General features: G+C 38.8%; 1 protein-coding gene across 1 annotated transcript in view; it reads left to right on the forward strand.

Moving 5' to 3' along the window:
• Window positions 1-12293, forward strand: part of Otud4 (OTU deubiquitinase 4) — a 49837-nt gene extending 37544 nt beyond the window's left edge. Inside the window, exons 15-20 of the mRNA XM_023705718.1 lie at window positions 836-917; window positions 1610-1690; window positions 2431-2566; window positions 3594-3854; window positions 6053-6093; window positions 7344-12293. Coding sequence (XP_023561486.1) covers window positions 836-917; window positions 1610-1690; window positions 2431-2566; window positions 3594-3854; window positions 6053-6093; window positions 7344-8576 — 1834 coding nt within the window. The 3' untranslated portion in view covers window positions 8577-12293. The remainder of the gene's footprint in view (window positions 1-835; window positions 918-1609; window positions 1691-2430; window positions 2567-3593; window positions 3855-6052; window positions 6094-7343) is intronic.
• Window positions 12294-14679: the final 2386 nt, after the last annotated feature.

The raw sequence follows: 14679 nt of genomic DNA on the forward strand, positions 1-14679 counted from the left end.
AGCTGTGTGATTTCCAATTTTTTCTGTGTTAGTGTCCTCTGCACTTGTTATGGGTGGGCTTGGGTTCTGAGGTTGTATTTTGTTCCTTCTCGTCATTTTGTGGAGCACTGTCCTCTGCCCTTTGTTGTAGATCTTTTCTGTAGTTATAACCTTCACACGTACTGAAGTTCAGGTGGAGTTCCACAGAGTTTGGAGTTATCCAGCTGCGTCTGGCTTAGGTCTGGCTGCTGTGCTCAGCTCCTTCTCGCTGCGGACCAGGACTAGGAGTGGGTCTGGGGGTTCCCGGAAGTCGGCAGAAATTCCTACTTGGCGGGAGGGGTGGGGAGATATGGCGGAGCGGTAGGGGGCGGCCCGAGGGGGAGGGAGAGGGTCCGGCCCACGCTGCGCCTTGGCTGGGACTGGTCCCGCCGGTGCAGGTTAGCAGGAAGCTCTCCACACACTCACCGGACCTGGGCTAGGACTGAGTCTTACTTTACTCTTAGTTATAGTTATTAATCTCTTGCTGTGGCTACCTTATAAATTAATGTCAGTGTTAGTAATGTCAGTGTAGGAAAAATATGTAAAATAGGATCGTGTTTATAGCTTTGGGTGTCAACCAGAATGTATTCCTTATGGATAAGGGGGGATGATTGTATTGGGGTAAAAATATTTTTCAAATTGTTAAGTAGTTTAATGTCGTTATCTGATAGTTGGAGAGGAACACTGATTCAGGATAAAGCATGATAAACATTACTCCAAAAATTCACTGACTATTGAAAACATTCAAATAGCACTACTGATGTTTTCTTATCTTCTTGTTTTTTTCTAATTTCAATCCTGATTTGTGGTTGATAAGACCTTATTTTTATTTTGATCTGTTAGAATCTACTCATGGACATACTCCCTTGGATAAAAAACCTGAGCCAAGCATATCTGAGGTAAAACTTTTTAAATGCTAATTGTTTCTTCTAACACTGATAACATAGTAAGTAGAAAGAGAAAGAGAAAATAGAAATGATTTGAATTTTTGCTCTTTAAGAACCGGAGATTGAACCCAGGGCCTCATATGTGCTAGAGAGGCACTGTACCACTGAACTGTATCCCTCACGTTTTACAATCAGTTTTTAAGAAACAAGGTCTTGCTAAGTTGCCTCCACTGACTTCCAATTTACAGTTTTCCTACCTCCGTTCTTGAGTAGCTGAGTTAAAGGGAAGTGCCACCATGCTGCTTGATTGTAACATTTTAAACTTTAGCGGTGAAGTAGAAAAACGTTTAGAAGATGATGGAGCTTGAGAGGAAGTTGTTCCCAAATTACGATCTTCTGTTTAAGGTACTTCACATACCTTAACTGACAAAGTTGCTTTTACTTCCTTTCACATTACTAGTAGTAGATTGATGTTTATAAAGGAGAATAACTGCCCAGTGTTTTGATATGATAAAGACATGACAGGTGCAAAGTTAACCTACTTGTTGAAGACCAGGTATAACTGGATAACATTTTCTGCTGGGAGAGGGCTCTGTCAGATATAGGTGGGGTGAATTATGACAGCAACTACAATTATCCTACAGTACAGATCTTTAGAATACAGAATTGCCTCTTTGTGTTTCTTTTTTCTTTGGCTTCCAAAGAGCATTAATGATGATAAATGTGCAAGTGTTTCATCACCGTCAAAGTCAAACAAATTGGAATGCCCGTCTCCTGAAGATCAGGTAAGTTGTGATGTTTGGCATCGAGTGTCTCAGTCTTCTGAGCTTCCCATTCTATTCCATTTATATGCGGAATGGGAATTTTATTCTAAGAGCATAATTTGAGTGCAGATATGATACTTCCATCATTGATTATGTTTTGGCTTTCAACACATAGTTGCGCTATGTACTCCAGGCTGACCTCAAACTCAAAATCCCCTTGCCTCAAGTCTTCTGAGTTCTGGGATTACAGGTCTATACCACCACACCTGGCTTTCTGTAATTTATTTTGATGTTGGCTCCTCTGAATTGTTACCAGTGTTTGTAGAATGTTTTCTGACCTTTTTCTAGCCATTCTTTTGAATTCTTTTTAAGTTTATTTTTGTTGCATTTTTCTTGAAACCTTAATTACCATTGTATAAGTTGGTTTGAATATTGGATTTTTAAAAGAAAACTATGAATTATGCTTTAAGACATTTTAGAGTAGTTACCTGTGTCATTAACAGTTTATACATTTACAAGTAATAATTGTACCAATCTTTGTGCGTCAGCCCAAGTGCTGAAATTATTGGCATCTATCACTGTGGCTGGCTGTATTTGCCTATTATTTTTAGCTACTGTGTTTTTTTTTTTTCATTCTAAGACTAGAAGGTCTATTTATATTTTAGTGCTATAAAAGGTAGACAACTTAAGGTACATATAGTGATTAAAATTAATGTCTCAATAAAATGTCTTTTTGTCTATTTTATCCCCCATTTCTGAAGAACCCAGCAGGTGTGTCTTTGTCGAATCCAGCTCCCCTGATAGTTCCTCCAGAGGTACATCTAACTCCTGCGGTGCCTTCTTTACCAGCCACTGTGCCAGCTTGGCCGAGTGAACCTACAACTTTTGGACCAACAGGTTAGAGAGTTTAGAAATTCCTACCTATCCATCCACTGACCACTCAGCTGACCAAGCAGCAAGTGCTTTTCAAGTCAGAGTTCAAATTAATTAATTAATTAAATTCATTCATTCTGTCTGTGTCTGTCTCTCTCCCTCTCCCTCTCCCCCCTCCCCCCTCCATCTCTCCCTCTCCCCCTCCGTCTCTCTCTTTCCCTCTCTCCCTCTCTCCCTCTCCTCCCTCTCCCTCTCTCCCTTTCTTTCCCCTCTCCCTCTCTCCCTCTTTCCCTCTCTCCCTCCTTTCCCTCTCCCTCGTTCCCTCTCTCCTTTTTTCTTTTATTTTGGTACTAGAGATAAAAATCAGGACTTTGCTGCCAGGCAGGTGCTTGTGCTGCTGAGCTATCTCCCTGGCCCTCAGATACTGTTTTTGTTTCTATTTTTTTGAGATAGGGTTTTGCTGTGTAGTTCAGGCTGGCTTTGAACTCATTCTGTAGCCCAGGCTGGCCTTGAACTCATGTTGAACCTCCTGCCTCAGCCTTCTGAGTTCTTGGGTCTACAGGTGTGTAACACCACACCTGCCTGGACTGATTCTTGAGTAAGAACTTGTCTGTGAAACAGGGTTGTGTTTAGCTTCATTGCTCTGATTCTCTGCTTGCCTCTGCATCTGGAGTGAGGTGCCATATTTATTGGGTGGTGTTCATTGAGGTGTGCTCTCATAATCGTAGGCACACAGTGTTTGAGCTGGCTGTCTGCTGTTTGCTGTGGATGCTTCCGCTATGGGCTAGCATCGATGGCTCCCAGTTGGACATGTGTGTAGGCTTTGTGTCTTACATGTCTGTGAGAGTTGCAATTAGAAATTGATTCCAAATGTGCATTCTGGGCTTATTTTGTTTCTGTATGTGAAATCATGAAATGTTTAATTACATACCATTTTACCAGCTGTGTCAGTGTGCAGCGTTATAATGTAAACTTACATTTCTGGAGGAATATTTATTTTTTGGTAGTTTAATTTTTTGGTAGTTTGATTCCATTTACCTCTCTTTCGTAGGTGTCCCTGCTCAAATTCCTGTTTTGTCAGTGACACAGACTCTGACCACTGGACCTGATTCTTCTGTGTCCCAAGCTCATCTAACATCCTCTCCAGTTCCTGTGTCAATACAGGCAGTTAACCAGCCCTTGATGCCTTTGCCTCAGACATTGAGCCTTTACCAGGACCCACTCTACCCTGGGTTTCCTTATAATGAGAAGGGAGACCGAGCCATTGCACCATCTTATTCACTGTGTCAGACTGGGGAGGACCTGCCTAAAGGTGAGGCCTTTCAAGTTGATTTCTTTTATCAAGACACAAACAGATTTCACACATACATGATGGGCTTATATATATGTGTATGACTTTCCCATCAGGTGGCTTGTACCAGCCATTGGGATTGTTCTGTGTCACTGGATGGGACACTCATACATGTACTTACTGCTGGTGGGAGGGTGTTAAGAAATGATATCAAGTTGTAGTTAGAGGTTTGTTTTCTTAAACTTTGGGAAATACACTGGAGGTTTGACTGCTGGTCATTCACTTCTTTCTCAGCTTGGTTTTACTTCTATTTTTTTTTTTTTTTTTTTGAGACAGTCTTACTGTGTAGTTCAGGATGTCCTTGAACTCATTTTGTAACCCAGGTTGGCCTTGAACTTAGAGCAGTCCTCCTGAATCAGGCTCCTGATTGCTGAGATTACAGGTGTATGCCCCCACGCCTGGCTTCATCTTGATTTTATTAAGCAGAACTCTTTTTGGGTTTAGTAATTGATCCCATGTAATTTTTTAATAAGCAGTCTTGAAGCCATTTAGAAGTAAGATATCTATAATTTCATTAACCATGGAAGCCTGCCTCTTAGCTCAGTTCTTTGAAGTGGCTACTTCAACAAAGTCAGGCTCAATTTGCTATGGTTCGATCCCCACAACTCAAGCCAGCCAAACCTGCCCTGAAGGCATTCAGAGCAAAAAAAAAAAAAAAAAATCTGTCATTAACCAGTTATCTGAACATTATAAAGTTTTCTTAACAGCTGGTTTGGGGGAACTACTCGTGTTACTTTCTCCACTAAAAAATTATGAAGGAGGGGGCCACAGAGATAGCTCAGTGGACTAAGCACCTGCCTAGGCAAGCACAACAACCTGGGTTTGATCCCTGCTACCATGCACCCAGCCATCCACCAAGAATGGGTGTCGTGGCACATGCCTGTAATCCCAGTGCTGGGGAGGCTGAGACAGGAGGATCACTAGGTGTCAGAGCTGTGTAGTGAGACCTTGTATCAAATACATTTAAAAAAAAAAGAAAAATTATTAAAGAGTCGGGGTATAGCTCAGAGTTAGAGCATTTGCCTGGCGCACACAGTGCTCTAGGTTCAAATCTTGTCACAGTATTAGGAAAAAACAGCAGACTGAATATATCTGTAATAGCTATTACTAGAGTACTAAGCAATATTTAAATGGTTATTAGTTAAATAGTTTTTAAATTTACTGATCCTCTTCCAAGGAATTTGTACTCTTAACTGTCCATGTTTTAGTTTGCAGAATTTCTTGTTAGTCTCATTGAAAGAAATAATGCAACAGCTACCTTTATACTCTTTGCCTGGTTTCATATAATTTGTTTTAATCAGAGGTTTGATGTTTGATCCCATGGATAACTAGTTCATGGCAAATGGATAGCTAGACTGTAGTATCCTACAAATCATGTTACCAATAAGTGAGGTTTAAAGGGACATGTTAAGATTTTCACCAGTGTCTATCTCATAATTTTTGAAACTCCACAGAAAACTTGAAGTAACAAAATAAAGAGCATTTGAGTGTCTTTCAGCCAGATTCATCTTTAATGAGATAAAAATCTCAAACCATTTTAAAAAATAAAGTTATATATTTTTGTATTTTGTGCAGGGTCTCACTATGCAGCTTGACTTTATAGTGATCTTCCTGTTTTCAGCTTCCCCAGTGCTGAGATTACAGTCATGTGCTACCACACCCACAGGCAGGACTGGTGAGGCATGTGGTACCAGGGGTGAAACTATTTTAGGATTTAAACGTTAATATAGAAGGAAACATATCAAATCTAGAATTACCTTATATTAGCCTAGTTTTTGGCTGTATTACAGTTTTTATATCATGGCAAAAGTTTTAGCAGATAAAATTACCTTTAAAATTGTATTTATTGGGCGGGGAGGGAAATAGCAGTCCTAAGTGCCTGTGTAGCAAGCACAAGGACCTGGGTTTGATCCCTGGTACCATATGCTGTGCCAGTCCTAGAACCCCAGGTGTGCTGTGCCAGGCACAGAAATCGGGTGTAATGGTGCACTCCTGTAATCCCAGTGCTGGGGTCACTATGAGTCCAAGCTGTGCAGTGAGACTGTGTACCAAATAAATAAATAAAAGATTTATTAAAAATTAAAAGTACTGTGTTGATTAGAATAAGGCAAACCTTTTTTTGAATGTATAGTTTTATTGAGTAATTATTCTTTTTGCAGATAAGAACATTCTTCGATTCTTTTTCAATCTCGGTGTGAAGGTATTTACATTGTATTATATTAATTGTTAATTTAGTAATTATTAATTTACTGTTAAAAGTTATAATTTAAATCATGTTAACAATTCTAGCTATACTCTGAGGGTCACTAAATTTCACCATTTTAAAAACTGGCATTTTCATTACAGAGCAGTATGAGTTTGGGGTAGTAGGAGCTCCACTTCTTGCTTGCTTTTGCTCTTGGTAAAGGTTTAACATTGGAGGAACTATGTTCCTGGGCAGTCTTACAGAAATGCCCTCGGTGGGGAGTTGGTGGAACTATCTGGGCTTGACATTCTGCTTCAACATTTTTTAATTGTATCATCATGGGCAAACCATATAGTATCTATGAATTTGGCTTTATTTGTGGAATGGGATCAGGCAGTGTTCTTTCACCTGTTTCAGTTGTTGAAAAGAGCAAAGTAAATAGCAGTTGAAAGTATGTAGTACTGTGTAAGGTTAGAGGTTTATGTGATCTGCTGGGACGTGAGCAGCCAAAAAATAACTTCTTAGAGAAGCTGTCTCTGTCACTGGTAGACTGACTTTTGTCTTGATTTAATTTCTCTGCATTCTGAGATACTTAGGAAAGAGATGGAGTCCCTTCTGATCTACTGTCCAGTTTTAATAGACTCTGTGATGCATTAATTGCATAGTTTTTTTATTTATCTAGTGATTGTTGGCCTTATCTGATTGGTTAATTATCCTGTTGACTGGTTATATTTTCTTTGTATTTTGGGTTTTAGCTGAAACCTTGTGGAGGAAGGATTTGGAGTATTCCATTTTCATTATCCTTCTTTGATTAGAGTTGTAAATTTAAATCTTTCAGTTAAAAAAGGCTCTGAGGGGTCCTAGAATTGTTGACTCCTGTCATGGAAGATCATCTTTTCTACCACTGTTTTCTTGGTACAGTAGATCCTACAAAGTTAATTGGCTGAGAGGGAGTGAGTGAGTGGGTGAGTGGAAGAGCTAGAATGTGAAGGCAAGTCTAGGCAAACTGCTGGTGACTGAGATCATGTTTTCTGTGAGCCTCTGTATTAGGACTTCCAATAGGTTTTAGGGCAGGAACAAAGAATGTAATCTTAAACTAGCAATTTGATTTTCTAATTGCTTTTCATGTTGGGCATCACAGTGATCTAATTGAATAATATTTTCATTACAAATATGAGAAACTTGAGCTTAGTATTATTAAATATACACTAAAATTTTTATTATTTTTCTTTTTGTTTATTTTAACTGTTTTATATCTCTTTCAGGCATATAGTTGTCCCATGTGGGCTCCACATTCTTACTTGTACCCTTTGCACCAGGCCTACCTGGCAGCCTGCAGAATGTACCCAAAGGTCCCTGTCCCTGTATATCCTCATAACCCTTGGTTCCAAGAAGCTGCTTCTGCCCAGAATGAAAGTGACTGTACCTGTACTGATGCACACTTTCCTATGCAGACTGAGACCAATGTTAATGGTCAAATGCCACAGGGAGAAATTGGGCCGCCAACGTTTTCTTCACCTCTGGTAATCCCTCCATCTCAGGTGTCTGAAAGTCATGCACAGTTGTCTTACCAGGCTGATCTTGAATCTGAAAACCCTGGACAGCTTCTTCATGCTGAGTATGATGAGTCACTAAGTGGCAAGAACATGTATCCGCAGCCGTCCTTTGGACCTAATCCATTCCTAGGCCCAGTTCCCATCGCACCCCCCTTTTTCCCTCATGTTTGGTATGGGTATCCTTTTCAGGGATTTATAGAAAATCCTGTAATGAGGCAGAATATTGTTCTGCCCTCTGAAGAGAAAGGTGAATTGGATCTGCCCTTGGAAAATCTGGATCTGTCTAAAGAATGTGCTTCAGTCACAGCAGTAGATGAGTTTTCAGAATCTAGGTGTGAAGGTGCACATTCTGTCCCTGACCCAAGTGTGAGCAGTAAGACGGAAGGCCGGGCGGAGCAGTCCTCACAAACACGAAAGGCAGATCTTGCGCTTGCCTCTGCGTCTTCCGCCTCTGCCTCTCCTGGAGCAGAAGGAAAAGCTCCTCTTCCCACACAGATTCTAAACAGAGAAAGAGAAACTGTATCTGTTGAACTTGAGCCTAGGAGGACCATTCAAAGTGTGAAAGAAAAACCAGAGAAAGCAAAAGATCCTAAGACTGCTGCTGATGTGGTCAGCCCTGGGGCCAACTCTGTGGATAACAGAATGCAAAGACCAAAAGAAGAGAGTTCTGAAGATGAAAATGAAGTGTCTAATATTCTGAGAAGTGGCAGATCCAAGCAGTTCTATAATCAAACTTATGGAGGCAGGAAGTACAAAAGTGACTGGGGCTATTCCGGTAGGGGTGCGTATCAACATGTGCGAGGTGAGGAGTCCTGGAAAGGGCAGCCCAGCCGAAACCGAGAGGAAGGTTATCAGTACCATCGAAATGTCAGAGGACGGCCATATAGAGGGGATAGGAGGAGATCAGGAATGGGGGATGGCCACAGGGGACAGCATACTTGATGATGCTTAGTGCTTGGGTATTTTAAAGCAGAAGCCCTTTATTAAGGGATTATTTTTAAAGGCTTTAAAAAAATACCTTAAAACAAAAACTCAACCTGGATCTATCCTCCCCACTGCTTTAACCCTCATTCCCATTGTGGATGGGATTTTGGACATGAGTTTAAGGGGCAAGTGAATTTCTGGTATTGCCATTTTTCTTCGTTCAAAATCTGTTTCTTTGTCAGGTGACTGTCCCCATGAAAAGTAGAAGTTGTTTGTTAAATATTTTTTATAAACAGCTTAATATAAATCAGATTTAGTGTTTGGTTTTTTTCCTTGTATAAGTTTGATTTTCAAATGTTGGAAATGTGCTTTATAGTGTTTACTAAAGTGACAAAATATACCATTTGACACAGTATAGATTCCAAAACATAACATTGCACCAAATAGAAATGTATATTTTATTATGCAATGCCTTAGTCATAAACTGGGCTCAAACAATTCTCAGCCTAAAACACTGTTGTCTTTTAAAATGCTTCCAACCCAAAGGCCTTTCATCTCAATATCTGTCAGACTTGAATAATGTCTTCTCTTTAATATTACACATAAGGCAGCCTATTAACCTGTGTCTTAGAAATGTTGTATATAGTTCTTTTAATATTCATAGGGTATATTTTTGAATTTTGGTGAGTATTTGTTGACCTTAAGGTTGCAAACAAGAATAGATGTTTAAGAAATAGTAGGAAATCCAGTGAAATGGCTGTTTCCACCCAGAATTCTTAGCACTGGTGTAAATATCATGGTGCCTACTCGAAAGAAATATAGATGCTATGCATTTTGAAAATACTCTGCATCTGTTAAAACTGCAGAAGTTTTTTAATGCCACTTTAACACTAATGCACTGACAGATTCTAAATATTTTGTGAGAAGAAATGTTAATACTTTTTAGCTTGACTTGACAGGTTTCTATAGAGTGACTTGTTTTTCTTGCACCATTGGTTATGTGTATCACGTACATTTGCATGCTCAGATTGTCATGGCTGGAATTATTGTAAAAGAACGAGATGATGGTGACTTCTAGTTTGTGTCTAGAGGATGCTGCTAGGAAATGGTTTTGCTTTGCAGCTGATCTTAGGGTTATATGTCTGCTCTTGTTTCTTTTGACTCTGCAGTATTCACTAGAGTTTCTCTGCATGTTGCACTCTTATTTGGAGATTGGACTCTTGATTAACACAGTATTTATGTATCTGTGTTACTTTGTAAAAATAACTGTAACTTGTGTTTATTTGTACATACCAATGTGAAAATCTGTTCTTTATGTTGAGATTACCTTCTGATCAGGAAGTTTTAGTGCTATGCAAATAATGTAGTGATTTTGCTTTGCATGCCATGTGTAATATATGTAGCCAAAAACGTGTGGTGGCTTTTTTTTTTTTTAAGCCGATTACTTTAAAACAAATACACAATTCACTTGAATTTGACAAGCTGAAGCAGATGAGTTTCCTGATAACCTGTAGAAATGTTTAGATGTCAGCTAGGCTCAGTGAATCCCCACTGTACTGTAATAATGGTTATTTACCTCTGTGCTGTTTTAATTACCTAAAGTCTGTGTATCTGCTGATTTGAGTAGTGATTAGCATTTAGATATTTTATAACATAGGATTTTAGAGAGCACTTTGAAAGATAACATTTTATTATGATGGTGCTAGCTAGGAAAAATGTTATAAAGATTGGGATGGTTATCTGGAAAAGGAAATTCTTGGGAGAAGGTGTTGGAATTTCTCGTCACCTTAGGTAGAACAGTTGTTGATGGTACTGTTTATGCCAGGTTTTTCTTCATGTCAGTGGCTGAATTACTGAATGAGATGTTAAGTGGGTCCTTTATTTTCATCCTATGCTTTTTCTTTTCAATGTAGGATTAGCTTACCTTATAATTTTATTATGAAAATCACATTTTGAAATAAATACCAGATTTATAAAAGTTCAACGTAAGTTTGATCTCAGGAGTACAAAAGAAATTGTGGTTTCCAGTGTTCTTCATTTTATTAACTGGGGTTTGATCTGTTTCTAGCAGTGTTTGAATTTGGATAGGAAAGGATAACGTTCTTCACTGTCATTTTGTCTTACCTCAATAAAGCAACACAATACTCTTTATTATAGCTCCTGAGGGAAACTGATTTGCTTCCTCTTTCCCGTCTCACCTCCAGAACATGATGGAAACAGTGCTGAAAGAGAAATTTAGCAGATGGTGGTACTTTACTTTGTGACCTCTGGAATAAAAGAACTCTGATAGTTTGGAAATTATTAGTTTTTGTGTGAAGGTCAGGTTTTTTTTTCCCCTTTAGCTTTGTTTTTAACTGTCCAGGGGATTTTGCCTTATGCTGAGGTCAAAACTATGGCCAAGCAAGCTTTTGTCCTCTTTAGTATTGTCATTTTGTATGTTGTTGTGAGATGCATTTCTGTATAAGAAAAGCAGAACTGAGAATCATTTGTATTTTGATTTAGAAATTATGAAACTTCACTAGTATGATCAGACACATTTTCAAGAACAAATGCTTAGATTGACCAAAGCTCACCTGTTTAGTTAGGTGCTTGAGTCCGGCCCCCATTTCTTTTAGTATTGTGTATATATGTTCTTCAAGTTTGTTTTCTGTCAAATACATCTTCAGTTCTTGCCACATGTGCTCCTTGATAGGATGCTAACACCTGTGTCATCCTCATGTTTCTCAGTAACCCGCAAGGCCATTTTCACAGCAGACCTAAGCTCAGACCCTGTCTTCATCTGAGAGGAGGTTTTCCCAAACCACAGTGCTGAGATGCTTATTTGATGCAACTCTTATTCTTTAATGTGTTGTTTTGTGACTCAAGGGTGAACTAAAACGCCTGTGAACTGCAAACTTGCTTATGATTGATGTGGTGCAATAAAGTTCCTTTCTAACCATTTTCTGGTTTAGAAAATACTCAGCCATCCTATAAACTAGCAATATTTATTTTTGCTCATTTATTTTACCTTCAGTTTTAGGTAAACTTTTTGTGTTTTCACGTATGGGTACTACTAAGCAAAGTCCATTCTTGTGTAGCTGAAGAGAATGCAAATTTGGCTACACTATTTCTGTTTACTGTATTTTGCTTCCTATTTTGTCTAAATGCTATTGTTTTTGTTTTAAAATCTTAAAAATGATTCACTTCCAGTATGTTAACATCAAAGAACTGAGGCTTTGCTACCAGTGTCAGCCATTTACTCTCCCACTAATAGGGATTTTTTTATAGAGATTTTTCCCCCCAAGATACAAGTTTTAGAAAAATCTTATAAGAGGGGTGGGTGCATGTCTTAATGCTGGGAAGCAGCAACTTTGGGGTTGAATTTACTTGAATGGATTAAAAATTGCATTGTTACAGAGCTAGAAAAATTTATGTATGAAAAATGATAATAGCCTTACACTGAGTACAGATAATACTTAAGCATGTGAAGATGTGATCATTTGTGATGTTACTTGTAAAAAAAAAGTATATATACATATCTTTTGAAGTGTTGAGAGGAAAATAGTACTTTATATTCTTTATCATATCACTTTTTTAAGTGTTGAATATATTCCTGTTTATTTTTCTATGTTCTGTTTTGTAGCCTTAAGAAGTGTTTCAAACATCTGAATGTATAAAATAAGAGTAAATGCCCTACATGGTGTGATGCTGCATTATATATAAAACCGTGTGCATACATTAAATTTTGTCTCTTGATTCTCTTTGTAGTTCTTTGGTTCTGGAGTAACCTAGTAATAAACACATTTCCAGAGGTGTCTTATTAGGAGAGTTTCCATAGCATTTTCCAGACCAAAAGATAATTCTAATATGTACAACTAAAAAATCATAGGATTTATAGCCTGTAGGGTATTTTCTAGTTTTATGGCCAGAGCTATTGTTTTTCAATAAATCAAATGAGAATGTGGGAGGGTATGTTCTTGCAGTTTATGTACTTTCTAAAGATGAAACAAGTCTAAAGTGTTTGAAGCAAGCCTATCAGATATATATTAAATACCTGAAAATCAAGCCAACTTTTTTGTGTGTGTGGTACTAGTGAGCCCAGAGCCTCACACATGCTTTCCTAATTCCTAGTCCCCAACCATTTATTATCTTACTGTGTTTCATGGAGGGGTTTTGTAGACAAGGTCTTGTATATTCCAGGCTGGCCTTGAACATAAGATCCTTTTGCTTCCACCTTCTGAATGGTGGGATTATAGGAGTCCTTCATGTGCCCAGATGTGAAGTCTCATTTCTTAATTAAATCAAGGCACCTAATAATATTGCCAGTCCTTGTTTAACATACAACATGAACTTTCTCAAGGAAAGCTGGCCTCATGAAAACTTACAGCTCAAAACAAAGCTTACTTAGTACAGGAATGGATAATAAACCAGTGTAAAGATCAAAGCTGGGAGTTTTTGAAACAGGATTTGGATGAAAAGCCTGTGAGAAAGGAAAACATCTTTTAGCTGAGTGCTATGTGTTTACACATGGTAGGCACTGAAACCAGCTGTGGGGCAAGGTGTATAGCTCCTTGGATCTTTGGAGAATTAGGTGCTCCAAAAATGGATGAGATAAAATGCGAGATACTGAAAGTAGTCCTCAGAATGTGTCCAGTAGGTGGTGTCTGAAATCCTAACTAGAAGGACTACCTTTCACTTAATGGTTTTTAAGCTTTCATTGAAAAGACATGTAAAAACTGAAAAACAGGAAGTAAACAACTATCCACAGACGGCTTGAGTTCATAAGCACTTCTGAAAGTGTCATGGTTTTAGTAGTGTTCAAGGGTTAACTACAGGCATTGTCTGACATTGGAAGAGCTTTTTAGATAGCTGCTAGGAGTTTTTGGAAAAAAGGGCTTCAGTACACCACTGTAAATATGTATTAGTCCTCTGATTATGCCTTTCATATTTAGGAAAAAAACACTGAAGATGGACATGCCAGAGTACAGTTCTTACAGTTTCCTAACCCTTTGAATGTTCTATTTAAATGGAGTGGTAGACAACTTGATTTCAGTAACTTTTTTTTAAACACAAGACCTTGGCTTTGGACCAACTACCATCAGATGAAGTAGAAAACTAGTACTAATTGTTGCATCTAAATTAGAAGCTGAAAAAAAAAAAATCTCTAACCTAACAGGTATTTAGAGACCAGAAGTTCCAACATGGCTTCTCCACTAGAAGAAATGGACATAGTTTCATGCCCCAAGAACTGTATAGGCAGGGGAGATGTAGAAGTAGGCACGTTCAAGGTTCGGAGTTAAAACCCAACACGTGAGGCTCGCTCCTTTGCAAAGCTAAATGAACAGTGAAAACGTCTACAGACAAGCCTTTTCTGATGAAGGATCAAGATGATTTCTAATGCTGTGGTGCTGGGGATGAACCCTGGGCTTTGCACATGCTTGGCAAGTGCTCTTACCATTGAGCTAGAACCTCAGCCCAAGCTGCAGGTTCTGAAGGGAAAAAGAAAACCCAGAACTTTCTATTCTCTAGGTTTGCAAACTTAAGAAAAATATTCCCAAGCTGGTAGTACATTTGAATTACCTGGCAGAAGGAAAATGAAAAGCCCTTGGACTGACCTCGCCAGGGAGTCAAAAGTACTTGATGGAAAGCCATGGAAAACTTTCTTTACAAGTGTGACGTGCTGGCAGCTGTGTGGTTTGGTGGCAACACTAGCATGCTTGTTGTTTTCTTAGCACTCTCCTATACATGGAACTGCAACACAAAATTCTTGCCTGGTAAGTGCACAAGAAGCAGTACTAGATAGGTATCTGTTAGTGAGTTTTCCACAAATAACCTCAAAACTTCTGCTTCTAATGTACTGGCCAGACTTGGGTTAGATGGTCTCTCAACTGCAAGAGATTAGGAAATTGGAAGAGAACTGTCAGGGCTGTTCAGGGCTGTTTCAGACCAGTTAAGACTAATGACCTGGATATACATGGTCTACCTAAGGAAGTGATAAGTACATGGTTGGGAATAAACATGATTATTTACCACAATTTTACAGTTTTCAGGTGGTAGCCTCACCAGTTGACAAACCAGTAAAACAATTCAAGAGCAATAGTTGGGAGACAGACACACAGCGAATTGTGTTTGACAAGAACGA

The sequence above is a fragment of the Octodon degus genome, unplaced genomic scaffold (assembly GCF_000260255.1).
Source record: "Octodon degus isolate 3935 unplaced genomic scaffold, OctDeg1.0 scaffold00227, whole genome shotgun sequence".
NCBI classification, from domain to species: Eukaryota; Metazoa; Chordata; class Mammalia; order Rodentia; family Octodontidae; genus Octodon; species Octodon degus.